Source organism: Talpa occidentalis, unplaced genomic scaffold, assembly GCF_014898055.3.
Source record: "Talpa occidentalis isolate TD23 unplaced genomic scaffold, MPIMG_talOcc4v2.1 talOcc4.13, whole genome shotgun sequence".
NCBI classification, from domain to species: Eukaryota; Metazoa; Chordata; class Mammalia; order Eulipotyphla; family Talpidae; genus Talpa; species Talpa occidentalis.
In genome coordinates this window covers 59,700,339-59,722,030 of record NW_023601322.1, presented here as the reverse complement: position 1 = coordinate 59,722,030, position 21,692 = coordinate 59,700,339, and the positions used below count along the sequence as shown (strand labels likewise).

General features: G+C 45.1%; 1 protein-coding gene across 1 annotated transcript in view; it reads left to right on the top strand.

Moving 5' to 3' along the window:
- The window catches only part of ABLIM3 (actin binding LIM protein family member 3), a 110,071-nt gene that overhangs the window by 26,951 nt on the left and 61,428 nt on the right, over positions 1–21,692 (top strand). Inside the window, exon 3 of the mRNA XM_037508983.2 lies at positions 17,001–17,138. Within this exon, the coding sequence (XP_037364880.1) occupies positions 17,001–17,138 (138 nt within the window). The remainder of the gene's footprint in view (positions 1–17,000; positions 17,139–21,692) is intronic.

The window sequence follows — 21,692 nt, the reverse complement described above, 5'->3', positions numbered from 1 at the left end:
TTTTGAGGGCTACTTCCATTTGTTCCCAACCCACACATCCACAAGTTCAAGCACATCTCTTTGAAGTACCTTGGGCCTTGGTTTCTCCGTTGGCAAAACTAGAGTCTTATAGACCAGGGGAGTCCAATGGAGCTTTCTCTGGTGATAACAAACGTTCTGTGCGTGTGCCAACCAACAATTGCCACAAGGCACATGTGACTTTTGAATAACAGAAATGTGGCTACCATGACAGAGGACTAAATTCTAAATTTGAGGGCCTCCCCGGTGGCACAGCTGGTTGAGCGCAGCACCGTGAAGCTGTCTACAGCCTCTGCAGCGCGGGTTCGATTCTCGACTGGCCAGGGAGATTCCCACATGGCATGGCAGACCTCTCCTGTCTCGCCTGCTGCTCCCCTCAACAGTGTGTTTTGGTCGTCTGCCTGTTCTGCTCCCTACTCTGTCTCTGGTGAATCCTCTCACCCTCCCACGCCTCTGGCCTGTACCCCAGCTCTTGTATAAAAATGAATAAATCTTTAAAAAAAAATTTTTTAAATTTGAATGGTTAAGCTTAACCAATAGCTACCATATTGAACCATGAAAACCTAGGATAATATTTATCCTTCCCTTTGCCTTTGATCTTTTACATATCCTACAGTGGTGTATTACAACTCAAAAGCAAATCCTGAAATCAGTTAATTGGGGTAAAACACCAATGTTATGGTACAAAACTTTGAAATGGAATGGAACAGAAAAAGGAGATATCAGTCCATATCCTGTGTACTCAGAATAAGTTTTGCTTGTAAACTTTTGTTTCATATACTTATGTACTGGGTCATTTTGCAAAATTAGTTCCTTCCAGTGGATTGTGGTCAAAGAAAGTTGGATAACCTCTGTCTGCCCCAGAGTCACGTCACTGAGATCATGAGAGGGCCTTGCTTTACAGGCCTCCCTTCTCAGCTTAGGGCTCTGCAGATGTCATTTCAGGAGTACACTGTTCTTCCAGATCCTACAGATGGTAATTGGAACTGAGTGCTCATCTGTCTGTCTAAATTCAGAGATCACAGCTGGTGGCCCATGGCAGAAGCCACATCCACAGCAAGGCCCTGGGACCTTGGTGTGTGTGGCAGGATCTGCCTGAATCATGTAGCTTCTTCCCCTTGAGTTGGGTCAGTCTTGCCAGTTTGGTCCCCTTGAATCAATTTTCCATTAACTTTATCTGCCTGATCTCTGAAGACATTTTGTGTTGTGACTGTCTAGTATTGAATGTGAAAGCAAATGAGGGTCACAGAATGCAACCCTTTTACTTATAGGTGGGAAAACCGTGAGCCAAAAATGGTGAGTGCATCTCCCCCACCCCCAAGAGCCTCACACTAAGTTAATGGCGGAGTAAAGAGTAGAAGGAAGCGGTTCCCTCTCACAGGGAAGACCACACATTAACAGAAATCTTGCTAGGACAGAGGAGAAAGAAGTGAGGGAGGAGAGGGCGAGGGAAGAGGCAGCCGAGGGAGTGGTGGGGGAGGGACGGAACGCAATAGAATGATGGAAGGCCAACGGTCCTTACAGTGAGAGGGCTAACTGGAGTTCCCTTTGTGTGAGGGAGCCCCCCTATGGTGTGTGACCGTGTAGAGAAGCATCTAGTAAGCCAATGACTACAACCATTCTCAAGGGGAGGGATGTAGAGCTTTGAGCACTGGTATAGCCCTTTAGACACCAAAGAAGGAACCCCGGGAGACCTCTGTCCTCTGAGAATTGGGGGTATTTAGGATGTTCTGATCTACACCTCATCTTGGCCTGCTTTGGGAAAACTGTACCTGATCAGAAAACATGGCGTTTTCCTGCTGATCCTAGTGCAGCCAGCATGGCAGGCACCCCAAGCCATGGGACCTTGACTGAGCTCCTTCCCTCCTGTGTCTCAGGGCTGTATCTGTAAAGATGGGGATTGAATGAGTAGATGCTCTGGGGGCTACCTTGGGGGTCCAGGGGATCACAATTAGGTGGCATGTGTTGGGAAAAAAGAGAAAATTCCCCCACCCCTCTGGGTTCTTCTGAGGCTAGACGAACAAATTAACATCAGACAGTAGGAGAAGAAGACCAAAATTAATAACATACATAAGGAGAATTTATATGCATGGCAGTAAATTCTGAAGTAAATGGAACAAACTGGGGGTTTATAGCCCATGCTAAGGGATCTAGGATGTCGAGGAAAGAAGAAGGAATTTCACATGACAAGAAGGGGTGATTAAATGTGGTAAAACCCTGCCTGTAGAATTTTGCCCTGCCATAAGATAAGTTTCTCTGATAAAAAACTGGTCTCTGGAGATATTCCTTAATCTATTTTCATTCTTTAAGTATTAATGGTAACAGTTCCTCCTGAGGCTCACAGGACCTTGGTTAACCTTAGCTCCACATACCAGGGTGACACATACTAGAAAAGTCCTACTCTGGACATCTTCAAAAAAGCCTCTCTCACCCTTTAGAGATGGATCCAGGCCCTGCCCTACTTCAGCTCAGCAGCCCTGTGGGCTCCAGAAGGGGGTCACAACTCCAATGCCCTTGAGCACCCCACCTTGCAGGAGAGCAGCTGGCCAAGGGTAAGGCAAAAGGAAGAGGTGGGAACCATGGTGATCTGGAAGCATTTAAAAACAAACACCAGGCCGCCAAATAAAGCTTGTCTGGGAACCACATCCAAGGCACGCAACCCCTGGCCGGGGGGATTTCCCTGAATGACCACCAGGTCACCGCATGTTTGCATTCCATGTGTGGTTTGCCAAGCAATCAGTATAACCTAGCCATTTCATCATTTGAAGAAAGTGTTGGTAGATTTTAAAAAGTGGAAACTTCTAGACTAGGTGTTTTCTCTCTCTGCTCTGATACTGGAAACCTGAATGTCACGGGGGACCCAGATCACAGTTGATGTGCCTTGGTTTCCCCATGACATCTTTGACATCAGTGGCCACCTGGGTTTCAGGAAGCAAACTTTGTATAAGTATTCAAGTCTCTGGCTCACAGGCCCAAGGGCTGAGTCATTCGGAGCACAAAGACAATTGCTGGCTTCCTGGAGTTCCTCTACTTCCAATGTGGTCTCCAGGGCTCCAGATGAAACCCAAATAGAATTTTCAGATAAGTTGAGAGAGGCTGAGAAGGGTATGCTAGGCCTCAGCACAAGGCAGCCTGTGCAACCACACTGGGCAGAGGAGGCCCAGTGTCCCCTAGGAGAGGGGGGAGAGGAGAGAAAATTGAGCCTCCCCACAGATGCCTGTCCAAATCTGTTAACATGCAGACTGAGGGGTACTCCAGCACCCCCAAACTGCCCACTCTAAAAGGGTCTGGACATCCACATGCACAAAGACAAAGGAAACTCTTGGTGTGAAAGAAACAGCTCTTAATAGGATTTGTGTGCATAGAGAGAGAAGAACAAATTGTAGTTTCTCAATAAAGCACCCAGAGTTACCCATCCCCTCATGGGGAAATGCGCAGTCAAACGCAGTCTGCCCAAAGTGGGGCCACTGAGGCCTGAAGGGTTGCCACAGAATAAGGCACCTTCTGGTGGAGAACCACAGGAAGGGGATGATTGGGACAAAATCAAAGTACAAATCAAGATAATAGCCACGATTGTCAGCCTCCCCATGTGTCTCTCCCAAGTATCATGTCTCTCCTCCAAAAGTCTCTCCAAGTCCCCCAAGTCCCTGCAGCAAGTCCAAAGCCAGAAGCAAGCACACACCCTTCTCCACATGTCTGCCCCAAGCTTACCTGCCTTTGTGCTCTATAGCTTCACCTGAGCGCTCCGCTCCACCCTTAGCTGCATGTGGGCAGGGAGAAGCGTACCTCCCCTGACCATGGTGATGCCTGGGTTACGAATCTCACTCTAGCATTTACATATCATATGACTTCAGGCAAATTAATTAACCTCTTTGGATCATGGATTCCCCAATATGAAATGGGTCTCCTACGGTGTCGTCCTATGGAGCTGTTGTGAGAATTGAATGAGATGAAGGGTGTGCAGCGTGGGGCCTGGCACATGAACCCCCCACCGCAGTTCTTGATAGATGTGTCTGGTGTCCCCTAGTGGGTCTTTTGAGGTAACCAGGGACAGTCAGCAGTGTCAGGAGAGCCGGGATGGATCGACTAGCACCACAGCAAAAGGGAAAAATGCCAAGGCGGCGGCACCCTCGGATCCTCCCCTTCTCCATGGAATCTTGTCTCCTCCTCTGCCATCCTTGCACAGCTCTGTGTATCATATTCTTACAACGCCATGACCAAGAGTCTCAAGATGATATTTTTGAAATATTAACTGGTATTTCCTCACTGCCCCTCTTTCATCCTCCCTCTGTTCTGTGAGCCTGGCCTCAGGGCAGGGATGGGGAGCTGAAAGCTGAGACAAAAGAGGTCCCTTCCTGGCTTTTGAATTTCAAAAGCCTATGCCCTTAGAACAGGAAGAATTTATTTAAAAGCTAAATATTCTGAGAAAAGCTTAAATGAGAGAGGGTACAGATCCTCAGTTGCCCCCAACTAACAACCCCAGTGAACAACAGAGGGCTGGGGGAGGGGGAAATTTGGCTAGAATTTATTTTCTGCATATCTTGAAATAGAAACAAAATAGAGTTGTAAGGAAGAAATGAGTGGGGTTTTTTTGTTTTGTTTTGTTTTTGAGTCTCAAAATCTTCTATGGAGGTCAATCAGAAGTCTAGTTTTTATTTTAAAAATCATAAGATTGGTCCTCCCTGGTGGCTCAGGCCTTCAAATCTCAGCACTACCATGCTATCACCAGCTACTGCCGCAGGAGTTCTATCCCCCGCCAGGGAGCTTCCCACATGGCGCAGCAGACCTCTCCTGTCTCTTCCGCTGCTCCCCTCAGCAGTGTATTTCAGTAGATCTGCCTGTTCTGCCCCCTGCTCTGTCCCTACTGAATCCTCTCACCGCCCCCCACACCTCTAGCCTATATCCCAGTTCTTGTATAATAAATAAAAATAAATCTTTAAAAATAAATAAATAAAAATTCTAAGGTTAATATAGAAATAAATGAAAAGGTAATCCTATCTAGAACAACTGAATTTGCAAAATGAGTAGCGAATATTTAATTCTCATTTTCCGGAGTGAATTTAGTCAACAAGTGAAGGTGCATCCTTCTTTCCTGGACTGTGGGGTCCTAGGCCTCCTCGCCCGTGATGCTGCTGGGGCAGAAGGCTGTCTGGGCTGAGCCTAGGTCCCTGCTGCAGGTAGCATCTGTCGCTCAGGTGAAAACAGTCTGTCTGGCCAAGAGCTTGCCGTTCTGACATGTGTCCTCACAACACAGTTCTGAAGAAAGCAGCATGAACCATGGTGCCAGCTACATGCCTGGAACATGCTGGAACATGCTGACGAACCTGGCAGAGAAACTGTGGAGAGGTTTCTGCTGCCGCAAAGGCTTTCCACTGTGGTCTTGGGGTGACAGGCTGTGTTGCTGCCCTGCTGACATGATAACTATGGCCAGGCCAGGCCATCTGTGCAGGGACCTGCGGTTCCCAGAGGCCCCTGCCTCTGCTCTGCGGCAGCTGCCAGCAACTGCAGGGCCTGCCTCTCGGCACTGGCATGCACACCTGTCGGGCTGTACCTGCCCATCCCAGGGAGGCTCCGCAAGGCTGTATCCCCTGCCCAGGGCAGCATTCACAGCCTCTATATCATCTGGCGTAAATGTGGAATTCTGGCTCCTGTTTCCTGGTCTGCACTGTAGCGCTTTAACATGGCAGGCAGTGAAGCTGAGTGTTGGGAGCACCAGTGCTAAGAATCAGATTGATACCATAATTTCAGGTTTTCAGGCCTAGTCTCCAGCCAGGAACAGATCCCAGGCTGCAGGGACAGTGCTGAAGGTCCCAGCCACTAGGCCACCATGGGTTGGTGTCTCACAAAGCTGCAGCAGGAACTTCACAGATGCTCGGGCAAGCAAGTGAGAAGAGGCAGATTTGTTTAGAGAAAAAGATGTAAGAAAAAGTTTATTGAGGAGAAAAGGAATAGAAATAAAGGGGACTCCCAGGAAGGTGGAACCAGGCCAGGGAGGGGCAAGGAAGCAAAGTGAAGTCATGCCTCAGGGAATATAGACCTTCTTTCCCTAATTATTCCAAAGCTCCACCAGTCTCTTTGTGATTGGTTAGTTCTCTGTGGTCTCACTCACTGTCTTAATGTCTCTGTGCCCAGAGCTAAGACTCTGTGTCCCAGCACTTAGCATACTTTTCTTTATTGCCCTTGTCCAGGGACATCCGCTGCCCCTGGTCCTGGGGTGTGTGATTAACCCCCTTTGGAAGTTGTCATCCTTATCTCTGGAGCTTCTCTTATTCCTTGTGTTTCCGTTATTGCAGAGGCCTCTTTAACTCTCCTCCAAGCCCCTGCCTGCACTGTCCCTGACTGCTTAATTATCCCTAACTTGCCCTAGGACTCAAGATGGCCTGGGATCATCCCTGCCTCAACCAGTACTGACTGCATGACCTTGAGCAAGTGACCTCTGTGACCCTGAACAAGTGACCTCAGCTTTCTGGGTCTCCATTCATCTGTAAATGAAGAAAACAATAATGTCCCCTCTCGAGTTATGAAAACTCAACGAGATGACATATGTAATTGCTGCGCATATTTCCTAACACAGAGAATAACTCTTAAATGGCATCCTTCTAGATCTTTCCTGATGCATGTGCCCTCCTCCCTTCTTGCATGACTTCCATTCTAAACTGTCAGCTACATTTCTGCATCCTAGCCTCCAGCCTGTTATAGGACAGGGAGAGGGTCAGCCCAAACCCCGCAAACCTGCCTATTCTAAATGGGTTCTGCCATCCGCCGCATCAGCACAAAACATATAAGACTTTAATGGGAAGGAACTTTAATAAAACTAGGAAACAATACAGGTAAGGCAAAGAGTCTAGTTTCTAAATGAAGCACCCAAAGTTACCCGTCCCCTCGTGGGTAAAAGTCCATCCAAATGGGATTGGCCCAGAACAAGGCCCCAAAGCCTGCTACAAGTCTAAAGCATCTTCCAGTGGGGACCCACAGAAAAGGGTCACAAACAACTGGACAAGCCCAGAAGGAAAAGAGCAAAATCAACATCAAGATAAAAGCTGCCATGGTCACCTCCCCACGGGTCTCACCCACATCTGTGTCACCTAGTCCACGACCAAAAGACAAGCGCAGTTTCTTCACGTGTCTCTAGGCTCCACGCGCCTCCTCCAGGTCTCCTGGCTCCATCCTGCTTCCTTCCTCAGTCTCTTCTTCAGCTTCTCCTATTCCTGCTCAGCTCCACCCTCCCTTGGGTGGGGCAGGGAACCTCCCCCTTTCCTGGGGACCACCCTGTTACAATCCCCCCTTTTAATTTTTATTCCACCATATCTATGGTGGCACAAATCTCAGGGTGTAGTCTTAGGAGACAGTCTTTTTTTTAGGGTTACAATGTGTGTAAGAGAAGCAACAATTAGTCAGCAGCATTGTCTATGAATATCCAGTATGACAGTTTTCCATTCTGAAAAATAGTCCATTATACCAGCCAAAAGAAAAAAAAATTTGGAGCATTGGCTAAAACAAGATAACAAATATATCAAATTCACAGGGAAAAAATGTTAAAATGGTTCAACTTATGCAAAAACGAATTCTCTCAACCTTGATTCCAAACTTTAACAGCATAGCAAAAGTTTGCAAACTAAATTTACTTTTAAACCATTTTTCCTATTTTTGCATAAAATCACAGGGCAGAAAATAACTAACAGCAATTTTTAGCCGGCTTTGTTGAAATACTCCACACAGGATCAGAGCGAACCAGTGGCATCCAGTCGATGTAGGCTTCAGGTATAAAGTTGGTCTCATCAGACTCCACCTGGGCTTTCCTCTTCTCGAGGGTACCAGGGCATTTTCGTTGGCCGGGTTGTCCAGTCCTGCCAATGGAGGCAAGCTTCCTCACCTTCTTTGGAGGTCTCTGGAACCCTACAAACAAGGCAAACAGGTTCTCTTCTTCTTGGTTCAGCTCTTTTTCAACTTTCTGGAAGAACTCCACACAAAGCCACACAATCAAACTCACGTCCAATTTTTTTGTTAAAACAGACAAAATCCCTATGGAAGTTATGCAAAAACAGACTCTAAGATAAGTAGCAAAAATTACTACCACTATTTGTATGCCGTGTTGGTATCAAGGGGAGAGAAAATGTGACAAGTTAGCTTTGCTGGAAAAAAATTACAACCTTGCTGCAGATCCTTGTTACTCAAAACAAAACAAAACAAAAACTTCTGGTTTGATTGTCAACGTTATGCTACTGAACTAAGCCGGTGCCTTCTTAGAGATTGAATATTGTTGTTTCTGTTACTTTTCTGATATTTATGGCAAAGCTTCCCAGAAATCTAAATTCAAGTACAAATTTGGTAGCCTGTCATTTGGCTAATGCAAGGAAATTTGGTGGAACCTCAGTAGAGCTCCTGAGACACTCCACAAAGTTTCTCCTTTTCCTCCTGGAAAGGCATTACATGAATTTGTTCTATTTGGCTTTTACCTAATGAAGTAAAACTGGAAGGGAAGCATTGTCACTTGGGAAAATGGCAAAACTTTGGTATGTACAAAATGTTAACAGTAGTTTTCTAAAATGTGTATAAAAAAAACCTCTCAGTATCTGGTATGTATGTAAATTGTCAATGGTGATTGTCACCTTGTAATATTGTATAATTCAATTGTTTCACATCTACAGAAATTGTTTCTGGAAATATAGGGAGAAAAGGTCTCAACAGATTCCTATTAATGGAACTGTTGAGAGTAAAAAACTTTCCTACAAAGGACTGAATAGACCTGGAAATACACCTGACATTTACTAAGGTTTCTTTGACATAATACTGGAAATTTTTTTATGCATTCTGTCCTGAATCCGTGTAGTTTTTGTTTTGTTTTGTTTTGAGTAACCAGGATCTGCAGAAAGGTTGCAATTTTTTTTCCAGCAAAGCTAACTTGTCACATTTTCTCTCCCCTTGATACCAACACGGCATACAAATAGTGGTAGTAATTTTGCTACTTATCTTAGAGTCTGTTTTTGCATAACTTACATAGGGATTTTGCCTGTTTTAACAAAAAAATTGGACATGAGTTTGATTGTGTGGCTTTGTGTGGAGTTCTTCCAGAAAGTTGAAAAAGAGCTGAACCAAGAAGAGGAGAACCTGTTTGCCTTGTTTGTAGGGTTCCAGAGACCTCCAAAGAAGGTGAGGAAACTTGCCTCCATTGGCAGGACTGGACAACCGGCCAACGAAAAGTCCCTGGTACCCTCGAGAAGAGGAAAGCCCAGGTGGAGTCTGATGAGACCAACTTTATACCTGAAGCCTACATCGACTGGATGCCACCGGTTCGCTCTGATCCTGTGTGGAGTATTTCAACAAAGCCAGCTAAAAATTGCTGTTAGTTATTTTCTGCCCTGTGATTTTATGCAAAAATAGGAAAAATGGTTTAAAAGTAAATTTAATTTGCAAATTTTTGCTATGCTGTTAAAGTTTGGGATCAAGGTTGAGAGAATTCGTTTTTGCATAAGTTGAACCATTTTAACATTTTTTCCCTGTGATTTTGATATATTTGCTATCTTGTTTTAGCCAATGCTCCAACTTTTTTTCTTTTGGCTTGGATAATGGACTATTTTTAAGTAATGAAACTGTCATACTGGACATTCATGGACAATGCTGCTGACTAATTGTTGCTTCTCTTACACACATTGGAACCCTGAAAAAAAAGACTGTCTCCTAAAATTACACCATGAAATCTGTGCCACCATAGATATGGTGGAATAAAAATTAAAAGGGGGGATTGTAACAGGGTGGTCCCCAGGAAAGGGGGAGGTTCCAGCTTCCCTGCCCCACCCAAGGAAGGGTGGAGCTGAGCAGGGAGAGAAGAAGCTGCAAGAAGAGACTGAGGAAGGAAGCAGGATGGAGCCAGGAGACCTGAAGGAGGCGCATGGAGCCTAGAGACATGTGAAGAAACTGCGCTTGTCTTTTGGTCGTGGACTGGGTGACACAGATGTGGGTGAGACCCATGGGGAGGTGACAATGGCAGCTTTTATTTGGATGTTGATTTTGCTCTTTTCCTTCCGGGCTTGTCCGGTTGTTTGTGACCCTTTTCTGTGGGTCCCCACTGGAAGATGTTTTAGACTTGTGGCAGGCTTTGGGGCCTTGCTCTGGGCCGACCCCATATGGATGGAGTTTTACCCACGAGGGGATGGGTAACTTTGGGTGCTTCATTTAGAAACTAGACTCTTTGCCTTACCTGTATTGTTTCCTAGTTTTATTAAAGTTCCTTCCCATTAAAGTGTCATATGTTTTGTGTTGATGCGGCGGATGGCAGAACCCATTTAGAATAGGCAGGTTTGCGGGGTTTGGGCTGCCCCTCTCCCTGTCCTATAACAAGCCTACCTACTGTAATGCTAAATGTCAGGATGACTCCAGATTTATGCTAACTTGATTTTTGCTGAGCTCTCCCCCACTTTCCCTGTCCCAGCCCAGCCACTCTCTAGGCTTGCTTCTCTTCCATTATCCTAGGACAGGCACCTCAAACGTTGGCGTGTGAGCTCAGATGAATCCCTTCTCCCTTCTGGGTTGAGCTTTTGTTTCACTGCAGTAAACCATTGGGCCAGATTCATTCATTCTTTTATTCATTCATCAAGTACTCGCCCAGCCCTTATTGACTACCTGGCATTAGGGTGAGCGGTGAACAAAACAGACATGGCCTTGCCCACATTGCCTGCAGTTGTAGTGTGTGTGGACAGACACTCTTCCAGTCCCTCTCTGCTCTGAAAGTCTGGTTCCCATTATCCACGATGGCCGTAGGTGTAGTGACATAAGATGACCCATGCATGACCTTTGGGGGTTACCAAAAGTGTCTCCCTCTCCAAGTTTTCAGAAAACAAATTACTCACTTATTCTAAGTAAGTGCACACAACAAACACACTCACATGTCCCCCTGGAAACAGCAGATGTGCCCAAAATACACCGCCCCAGGATACCATAGATCATAGCCTCTCATTCCCACAACAGGAAACACCCAATTCACACATTCCTCTGCAGGATATGTCAAAAGCATGTCAGCCACCCACCTCTGCAGCCCACAAAAACCCATAAACAAAGGAAGCTTGGAAAGGGGGCAGAAAGAAGAGGTTGCTTCGGGTGGCAGATGGGCTGCAGCCTGCCATTAGCAGGGAGAGGAAATCAGAAGACCTCTGCCCAACTAGACTGGTCCCCAGATGGTTTTGCTGGTGTTGGAGCAAAGCTTAGTGAATGGCAAGATGGAGGAAGTAATTTACAAAGAATCCCTGCTTTGAGTTGGAAGTAGGGATATGTGACTTTGGAGATCCTTTAATATTAATTCTTGCTTAAATTTATTATACCCAAATAACATGCCAAGCGGTAGACTAAGCATGTTTATACCATTTAAGTCACTGAATACTCACAAATAGCCAAAGTGATTCCTGTTCTAGAGATGAGCACACTGAGGGGTGGGGGGGCAGTCTTTGTGCTCAAGGTCAGGCAGCCAGCAGGGGGTCAGGGCTGGGATCCAAAGCCAGCCCACCTTACCCCGTGTCTATCACCTTAACCTCTGTGCCCTGAGCTGCTTAGCGCAGGGAGCCTGCCTCTGTGGGCTCACCACAGGAAACCCAATCAGTCCTCAGGCCCTGATTCCACTCCAGACTCCAAGCTCAAACCTAAGGTCCCTGCTGTGCCTCTCAGGCAACCCACTTGTCCCCCAGAAAATCTGGCTCCACACTAGGGTCTCCTCGGTGGCATTTAGTGCATACCTGTGAGCACACTTGGGTACTTGGGGGCTCTAACTGAAGCCCTGGGGAAGCTGTGACAGCTGCTCTGCTGGATGTTTTCTTGGGCCCCAGGCTCTTGCAAATTCATTGCTAAACCGGTTGATTCTCTACTTGATGTTTCACTGTTCAAACAGAAGCTCCACTGTTTTTGTTACACTTCCAGCCAATTATTCACAGTTGTTATACTGTCTCCAAGTCAATTTTGTCACTCTCTTAATTATACCCAAGATAGCATAGGTGCTTCTGCCTTTTAAAGACTGACTATGTTAAAGACGACTCAATTAGAATGTGGAAGCATTTTGATCTGCAAGGTCAAGTGACCCTCCACAGAGGAGAAAAATTGTGCAGACACCCATCAGTGAGGAGAATATAATTTAGGTGGTGGTGTTGATGAGAGAGGAAGCATGCCATGATCTGCTTTTCAAAAGAAACTAATCAATCTGATAACAAACAGCGCAGTCTAATTTAAGCATGGGGCCAGTCGCCAGAGAGGAGAGGGCGAAGGGGAGAGCAGGCAGCCCAGAAGTGACATACAGAACTAGGATAATTTTTAAAATTTTTTCACTGGGGGAAATTTCAGAAATCATTTTGTTCAGTCTCTTCTGTGACAGAGGAGGGGATTGAGCCACAGAAATTAGATGGTTTGCCCGAGGTCATAGAACTAAATAACAGCAGAGAAGGAATTGGGACCCATCTTACCCTCCAGCACCGTCTAGGAGAGAGAAACACAGGAGGTGATGTTAGGGGGAAAAGGATGTCCCAAAGTTAATTCCATATAGGCTTTGTGGACTCCACCCCCACCCCAGGTCAAAGCCAAAGACACTGGGAACTCCAAATCCCATCACCACCAAAGGGAAGGTGGCTGGGACCCGAGGGTGGGGTTAAGCAGCCAGGTGGATGTAAAAGGCAGACACGTGGGCTTTGGGGAGCCCCCATTTTTGGCTCTCCGCCAGCTCGCAGCGTCCGGCCCGCTCTGAGAGTGACTTTGGGTTTCCAGGTCGGCGGATCGGGTAGGACGCATTAAAGACTTTATTTCCTTATTTTCTCCCTGAGTTGTACATTTTCCTTATTTCCTTTTCTCTTGTAAATAAACCTTTTATTAACCTTTTGTGTGTGTCATAAGTCCCTTTAAAGCGCGCGGGTGAGGACCCACAGCCAGGAACCCCTTTAATATCGGGGTTGCTCTATAACAGTGAGAATAACAGGGAGGAGGGAAGCCATGTGGAGCACTGCGTGCTGGTTTCCTTCCTGTGTTCAACCCACGTGCTCCTCCTAATTCTCCAGGAAGCCCGTGCTCCTCCCTGCCAGTATGTTGTTTCACTCCAACAATCTTCAGTTGTGTTTGTGGTATTGGGGAAGAGCTCCGCTTACAATTTTAGTTTGTGGAATTGAGCTGTATTTTCCTACGGAACTCTAGAGGCTTGGTGTGTGTGTAAAAGAGGCTTTAATGTTTCGGACCAATGCAAAAATATTGACCAACTGTCTTTAAAAACTATCCAGACAGTCATGGCCAACTGATTTTTTGCTTTTATTCTTGGAAAGGTTAAGAGTGTTCAATCTTGTAATGCTTGGAAAATTGTGATTAAAAAAGCATAACTTATTTCACTACTTGGAATCTTTTGTTTCAAAATCAAATTCAGGATGGGTGTGTGTAATTGGTAAATACATTTTTAAAACTCTTTTCAAAGGAACAACTTAAGTCTGAAGTGATATTCCTGAATGAATTTGTACATGTTATTTTTATAGAAATAGGACTGAACCAGGATAATTTCCTTTCCCCCCATTCTCAATGCTGGGTGGTCCGTTTTTTTAAACAAAGGCTGCAGCATCCAACATGGTGGCCACCAGCCATATTTGCCTATTTAACTATAAATTTATGTTCATTAAAATTAAATAAAATGAAAAATTCAGTACCTCAGGCATGCTGGGCACCTTCCAAGTGCCCAGTAGAACATATGGCTAGTGATTATTACATTTGACAGCAAACAGAGAACATCATTTCTATATCTCAGCAAGTCCTATTGGACTACTCATGGACAGTGACTGGATATGTTTCTCCTGGGTGTCCTTTATTGGCCAAATAGCGTTCACCAGAAGCCTTGTACGCATTTTAGAAACCTATCACATGACCCATCTGTCTACATTTGGTAGCTTCACAGATTATTTCACAGTGAGTAGAGCCAATGTCCTTTGAAGCTTATGACTGCTCTCCAGATAGGTTGTGCCTCCCATGAAGAATTCATGTGCAAGTCAATTTGGAATTCAAAGGCATTTGACCATAAGAAACATGTTATAAATCATGTGACTGATTTATACTTTTTAAGCACAAATTATTCTATACTTTCTAAGATTAAAAAAAAAAGTTGGCAATAATAACCAGCAGAAAATCAACACTAAAATAGAATGTTGCAGGAGGGTTATAGATTGGAAGGAAGAAATATAACACCCCTTGCCCAAACACACTTGTACACACAGAGAATAAGGTTAGATGAGTTGTTAGTTTCATTATCGAGGATACAAAGTCTTACCGGAAATGAGGTGGCTTACAGGGCACCAGCAGAGATGGCCTATCTTATTGTGGCTGGACCCCCAAGTTCCTGTTGGTTCTGTCTGTATAAAGAAATGTCTTGTCACATCTAGAAGCTCAAATCTTGCTACACCACTGCCCTTTGCACAATCTCAGTTTACATCAGCAATCTGAAAGAACTGGCAGCAACAATGTGTGCATCTCTACTTTGGGAACTATTTACAAACACTAGACATGAGGAGCGCCTGCCACACTCAGCATAACCAAAGCATCAACCACATCCCGGGGGAAGCAGTGGAGTTAGGGCCAGGGGTCCCATCTGTACCTCTACTGCAGAGAGTCTGCTTTCTCCATCCATCCCCTCACTCTGCGTTTATGCCTTTTTATCTGGGTGGTTCAGGACAGAGTTGTGACTGAAGAAGACCACATCATGGTTCTGTTTCTCCAGAAATTCAAATCTCATTAATGATCAAAGTTGTTTCTTGAGCAGTAAGAGGTAGATGAAAATTTGCAGCAATTCTGAGGAATTTTTATATTTCAAGAACTGTCCCCACTTTCTTTTCAGACTCACCGTTTTATTTCCCTTGGCAATAGCAGATCTCCACTGTGCTCACTGAAGCAGGGTCTGTATCTTCCTTAAAAATTGGGGGCAGAGTGAAATATTGTCCAGGGGGCAGTTTGTAGGAACCAGAAAAAGACGAAAATGGAAAGGAGATAGAACCAAAAAGAATGTTCATGGACGTTTGTGGGAGGGAGGCGGTAGGGAGCCCACAGAGATTGCTCTGAGTTGTCAGAAGGATGTGAGTGTTATGATATCAGTGAATATTTGTAGAGCATTTAATGTACTTTATGAAAAGCTTGATGGGTAATTAATGACTTAATTAACTCTAACTCATTTAACTGTCTTTAAGATAGGATAAAGATAAAAGAGTTGGTTAAGAGGCATGAACTCCATGAGAGAAACACTGTGAGAGATATTCTCCTGACTCAGATAGCAGAGTCGGTGGAAGCTACATCTCATGGCTAAGCAGCCAGCTCTACCTGTCAGCACACTGAAGATCCAGGTGCCTGATGTGGACATTGCAGAGCATACTTCTCTCTTGTCCTTTGACTTTAAAGGGAGAAGGGCAGATGGAGTCAGTTATAGAGATCATCTTTGAGAATCTGAAGAGAACTATGGAATAATATATCTAACACCAAATTTTATATTTAATTAGAAGTATTAGGTCCCGGGTGTATCAGTCAGGATATGCCGCATTAACAAAAAGTCTTAGAGGTAATGATAGCAAAAACTTCCCCTCTTCATAATAGATGTTCTTGTGAGCCAGCTGGAAGCTCTGTTCCATGACTCCTCCCTCAATCAGGGGTCCAAGTTCATGCATCCTGCACACCCTCTGGGGGTATTGCTGGTTGCTGAGGAAGGCAATATAGAAGGTCACATGCTGGGTCTAAAGGCTTCCAACTGGAAGTGACTCACATAGTTTCCATTCATGTTTCTTTGCCAAGAAAATCACTGTGTGTAATTCTTTATTGCCTGGAATACAGAATTCAAATTTTAGTGAAGAGACTGAACTACCACGCTAAATCAAGGACCCCTGAGCTAGATTTCTCTAAGTTCTTGGGCAGTGTGAGGTTTCTGTAAGTCTGAATTGACCTATTATATGCTTATTCAGAATGTAGCCATTAAATCTATATGTAGAGATGATAGACACCAATTCCCCTTCAATCAGGTGCCTTTTCCTACTAGGATATGAGCAGAAGTTTGGGACTATTCTTTCAACTTTGAGTGAGAATTAAGGAATTGAATGATTCTCTCCCTGGTGCCCCTAGGGGCTTCCTACAAGAGAGATTTGTTTCCCCCAAAGGCAAAGTTATCAAAATAGCTTATACATAATGAGGTTTTACCAGGCAGCTGCTAATAGTCCTTTCAACCCAGAGATTGTTCATTCCAGGTAGATCCATATTATTATTAGATACCAGAAGAACAGATTTAGAATGGTCAAGGTATTGCAAGGAAAGAAGTTCTAGACAATTAGCCATGAGGCAGTCTAAGCAAGAGAACAAGAAACTGGATAGGCTGGGAGAGCTTGGAAACATCATCAAATGCCGACCACCGCACTCCAAACCTTCACACCCTCCATCAGCTTTTTTTTTTTTCTTAATTATGCAAATTTGACATTTTGTCAACGTTAGGGAAAGTACTATTCAAAGGCAGCTTTAACTCCTCCTCTCCAGAGTACCTACATTTGTCTCCTTAAGACTGAGAGCCAGGGAGGGGGTGTAACATAACAAAAAGACCAGCTGGAGGCAGGCCAGCCATGCAGTTCTTTGAAACCCACATGTCAACTACAAGACCCATATTCCCTTGACAAGTTTAGGGCCTGGCTTGCCTCCAGATGTCACCCAAGAAATGGTGTTTGTGGATCATGGGCCTTGAAGCATTCTACTTCCTGTTTTATTCTTCATTTGTGAATTTGACAAAGGTCCTGCTCAACCCTAAGTCTGCCTCCTTATGGAGACTCATGGGCTCACACCCCAATGCTTCTCGCTGTCTAAGACACCTTTCCTTGGCAGCTCAGCTTGATGTTGTCTTGAAGGTACTTTTCTCATCATTTCCACCCTCTTGGCTTTTTCTTCCAGTTAAGATTATTTATAGCAAACTTTTTTAAGCAGAAGGGGCTTCTGGATGGTGATCTCTTTGTTTCTTTCTACAGTTCCTTATCAGCAGAATCCATACAATCCCCGGGGCAGCTCCAATGTCATCCAGTGCTACCGGTGTGGAGACACCTGCAAAGGGGAAGTGGTGCGTGTCCACAATAACCACTTCCACATCAGATGCTTCACCTGCCAAGGTAGGAGGTCCAATTCCCTGACTCCCTTCTCAGATTCTTGCGTATGAAGTCACCCCCAGGACATACCACAGAGGGGGCAGAATAATCACCAGCAGTTGAGATATGGGTAAAGTCCTAAAGAGTCTTCCCTTTATGGAATTCTCCTAAGCAGTGTCGACTAAAGATGGAGATACGGGTGAGGGAAGTGTTGGGATATGGGGGAGACGGAAGCCTGACCTCAGAGTAGTCGTACTCACCTGCCAGGCAAGGCAACGGTGTGGGCATGACTTGCTTCTGAAGACTACTGATTTTGCCCCTACATCACTTTGAGAGCAAATGACAGAGCAAGCTCTTTTAGCTGTTATTTCGGCACGTTTCTGAGACGAGCACCTATTCTGTGACAATGACACCTTTTCTGTTGCCCATCCTCAAAGTTAAGGTTAACAAGGGAGAAGTAGTCTTAATCTTAGTATAAGGTCTGTACTTTGGAAGCAGATGGGTACTGGGTGACCCCAAATTATGACACCTTACCCCAGCTAAGGGGACTTGTAGACCCAGCCGAGCTGAGAATTTCTCAGAAGCAGGATACCTGGCAGCAGAAATAAGAGGGTCTCAGCAAAAAGAGCCTGGACAGCCCTGGCCCATCCAGGACAGTATCCCCGCCCCAGCATCCCTGACAAATGCCACTCTAGCTCTACTACCTAAGCTATTCTCCCAGGCCCTTGCTCCACAGAGCACCCTGCCTGAGGTAGAGTACCTGGTGGGTTTAGAAAAAGTTCAGTGCAGGACCCATTACTTCCACCTGTCAGTTCTCGATTTCTCTGTTCTCATGGACAGGGTGAGCACGGTGTACTTTTCCCAGTTGCTGCTCTGTGGGTGTCGCTGTGTCTTCCCCATGTCCAGCTATACTCAGGATCTTAACTTGGGCCTCTGCTGAAGTGATTCCAATTTATAGCATCATCTTTGAATCTTCCTCCTTGATCCCTTCCTGATGTGTCACTATCATTCTTACAGCATGACATCCAGAGCAGGTCACAGTTCTCAAGGTCCAGCAACTCAGCCGATACTCCATGCTGCTAATATGGCTGACACAGACTTGAATTTGTAGGCAGCCACTTCACACCATTGCTGTATAATGAATTTAAGGTTCAATTGAAACCCCCAAATATTTCTATTTTAGTAACCACTGCCAACCTCAGTCTCACGTGTCTGAGATTGACTTCCCTTGCCGTAGAGAAAAATCCCAGACTTCTTTCTTCAGGATCAAACTGGATGCTTCATTGAGCAAATAAATTACATAACTATATTCCCTAAGTTATAACTTAGGATATATTATATGCACTGAAGATATATTATATCTGATATATATTATATTATATTATATTATAACTGATGTACTTTAAATCTCCTATCGAGGCTTGCGAACACCTTTAATGCAAGAGTATTTCAATGAGTAACCATTTTTACATCCTCAGAAATCCAGACAGGACAAAGGGTAAAGACAAATAAAACTGGAGCCTCTCTGGTAGCCTAGGGGTTAAGTCTCAGTACTACCAATGTGAAGGTCTGAGTTCAATCAGATCCCGGCCAGGGAGCTGCCCCACATGGCACAGCAGACCTTTCCAGTTTCTCCCGCTGCTCCCCTCAGCAGTGTATTTCAGTAAATCCACCTGTTCTGCTCCCCACTCTGTCTCTGGTGAATCCTCTCACCACCCCCCCCGCCCCTGCATCTCTGGCCTGCACCCCAGTTCTTCTATGCAAAAAATAAAAAAGGACAATAAAACTGTTATAAGGAGCTTCTGACCTATGACTACGCAATTATCTTCTTAAGAGTATATCAGTTACTAAATATAATGACTTAAAACAATCTTCTATTTAGCATCTGGGTCTCTGTGTTGGCTGGCAGTTGTAGGCTGAGCTGCCCACACTACTCTCTGCTGGCCTCATTAGGATGAGGTGGTGGTCATCTGGCTGCGGCTGGCAGGCTGATGAGCTGAGTGCCTCCATCTGGCTCTTCATCCTCCCGCAGGCTGGCTTGGGCTCATTTGCCTGGTCTCAGACTTCCAGTGCCACAAGGGAACAAGCTTCACTAAGCAGCTTGTGTCAGAGTTAATGTCCCATTGGTCAGAACAAGTCAATTGGTCAGCCCAGATTCAAGATATTGGAGAAATAAACTTTACCTTTTGTGGAAATATCTGCAGTGCATATTTCAAGGATGTGAATCCAGAGGAGGAAAGAATATGGCCCTTTTGACAATCTATCATGAGGAGGTTATAGAATCTCTGTTGCTAGAGATTGTAGGGAAAAAATAGACAATTTTTTGGACTAATGTCAATGTCAACTTGCTTCAAGGTAAAACCACTGGGAGGATTTTGTTTTCAGGAGTAACCAGTACAAAGATTAGTTATCTTCATATTTGAAATCTCTCAAATCACTATGAATTTATTTTATTACTCTTATAACATGCGGACATGAAAGGAAAAAATCTGTAGAGGGGGAAAAACAAAAGTAAAAGCAGAAATCCTAGGGTGACTGCCAGTGCCAGATTTACCCTGGATGGTTTATGCTGATGCTTGGAGACTGAGCTTTTGCCTTGATGAGTAGGGACCATGGAGAAGAGGAGGCAAAGCATAGAGCCTGATCAAAGTGAGAATCTAATTCTAAGACCGAAATGTAAGAGCTAAAACTATAAAACTCATAGAAGAAGTATAGGAGTAAGTCCTTATGCCCTTGAGTTAGCAAAATCTTCTTGGATATGGCACTAAAAGCACAAAAACAGGGCCTCCCCGGTGGCGCAGCGGTTGAGCGCTGGGTTGCGAAGCTGCCCGCGGCCTCTGCGGCGCCGGTTTGATCCCCGGCTGCTCCCCGGCCACCAGAGGAGGGTCCCACATGGCGCGCAGACCTCTCCTGCCTCCCGCTGCTCCCCTCAGCAGTGTACTTCGGTCCTTCTGCCTGCTCTGCTCCCTGCTCTGGCTCTGGTGAATTCTCTCACCCTCCCGCGCTTCTGACTGTACCCAGTGCATGTATAAACAAAAAAAAAAAAAAAAAAGCACAAAAACAAAAGAATAGATAAAGTAGACTTTATCAAATTTAAAAACTTTTGTGCTGCAAAATACACCATCATGAATATAAGAAGTTGACCCATGGAACGGCCGCCATAGAAAATATATGCCCGCACAAAAACATTACACAAGTGTTCATATCAGTATTACACATCATAGTCAAAAAGTGGAAACAGTTTAAATATCCATGAGATAATAAGGGGATAAATAAAATATGCTGTACCCAAATAGTGAAATATTATTTGGCAGTAGGAAGGAATGAAGTACTTTTACATGCTCCTTGTGGGTAAAAACAAAAATGGCCCATAGACTTAGAATAAGGGTCTCATTTTATTAATAACCAGGGAAATAAAATTTAAAATCACAATAAGATAGTGTTTCAGGGCCTCCCCTGGTGGCGCAGCGGTTGAGCGCTGGGCTGCGAAGCTGCCCGCAGCCTCAGAAGCGCTGGTTCGATCCCCGTCCACTGGCGAGGGTCCCACATAGTGCACAGACCTCTCCTGTAGCGCCCGCTGCTCCCCTCAGCAGTGTATTTCGTTGGTCTGCCTGTTCTGAACTTCAAGGAATCTGCTTAAACATTGCATGCAACCCTATGGCGAGTTGAAAACCATGAAAAATGTATTATTCCTCTTCGATGCAAATTATCATTATTGACCTACCTGCCATTAAAATTCTGAATGGGGGCCTCCCCGGTGGCGCAGCGGTTGAGCGCCGGGTTGCGAGGCTGCCCGCAGCCTCTGCAGCGCCGGTTCAATCCCCGGCTGCTCCCCGGCCACCAGAGGAGGGTCCCACATGGCGCGCAGACTTCTCCTGCCGCCCGCTGCTCCCCTCAGCAGTGTACTTCGGTCCCTCTGCCTGCTCTGCTCCCCGCTCTGGCTCTGGTGAATGCTCTCATCCTCCCGCGCTTCTGACTGTACCCAGTGCTTGTATAAATAAATAAATCTTAAAAAAAAAAGGCAGGTATTACAAGGACTTAATGATACCATGGATCAGGGGGAAGTGTCGGTGGGAATGTAAATTGGAAAAAGTCCTCAGAAAACAAGCATTGCCTTGAAAATATAAGAATGTTCAAAACAGTATTTCCAAAAAAATAGAAAAACTCAGCTTGATGTCCTTCAGAATACTACACAGCAATGAAAATGGATGAAGTACAGTTACATGCATCAACATGGGTGAAGCTCAAAATCATAATGCTGAATGAAAGAAGCACAAAAGAATGTCACCTGATTCCATCGGTGCCAATTCAAAAACAGGAAAAACTAAACAATTTGTTATTTGTGGGCACCTCATCGGTGATAAAATTATAGAGAAAAGCAAGGGGGTGATAAACACATAATCCAAGACCATGCGGGAAGGGACGGCTCTTAGGAAGAGAAAGCAGGCTGAGAAGGTGCTGGTGATGTTCCCGCTCAGACCCTTGCTAGCAGTACCTGGCAGTGTATTTTATTATCCTCCTCTCACCTGTACATATGCACTTTATATAGTTTCCATATGTATAATATATTTCACAATT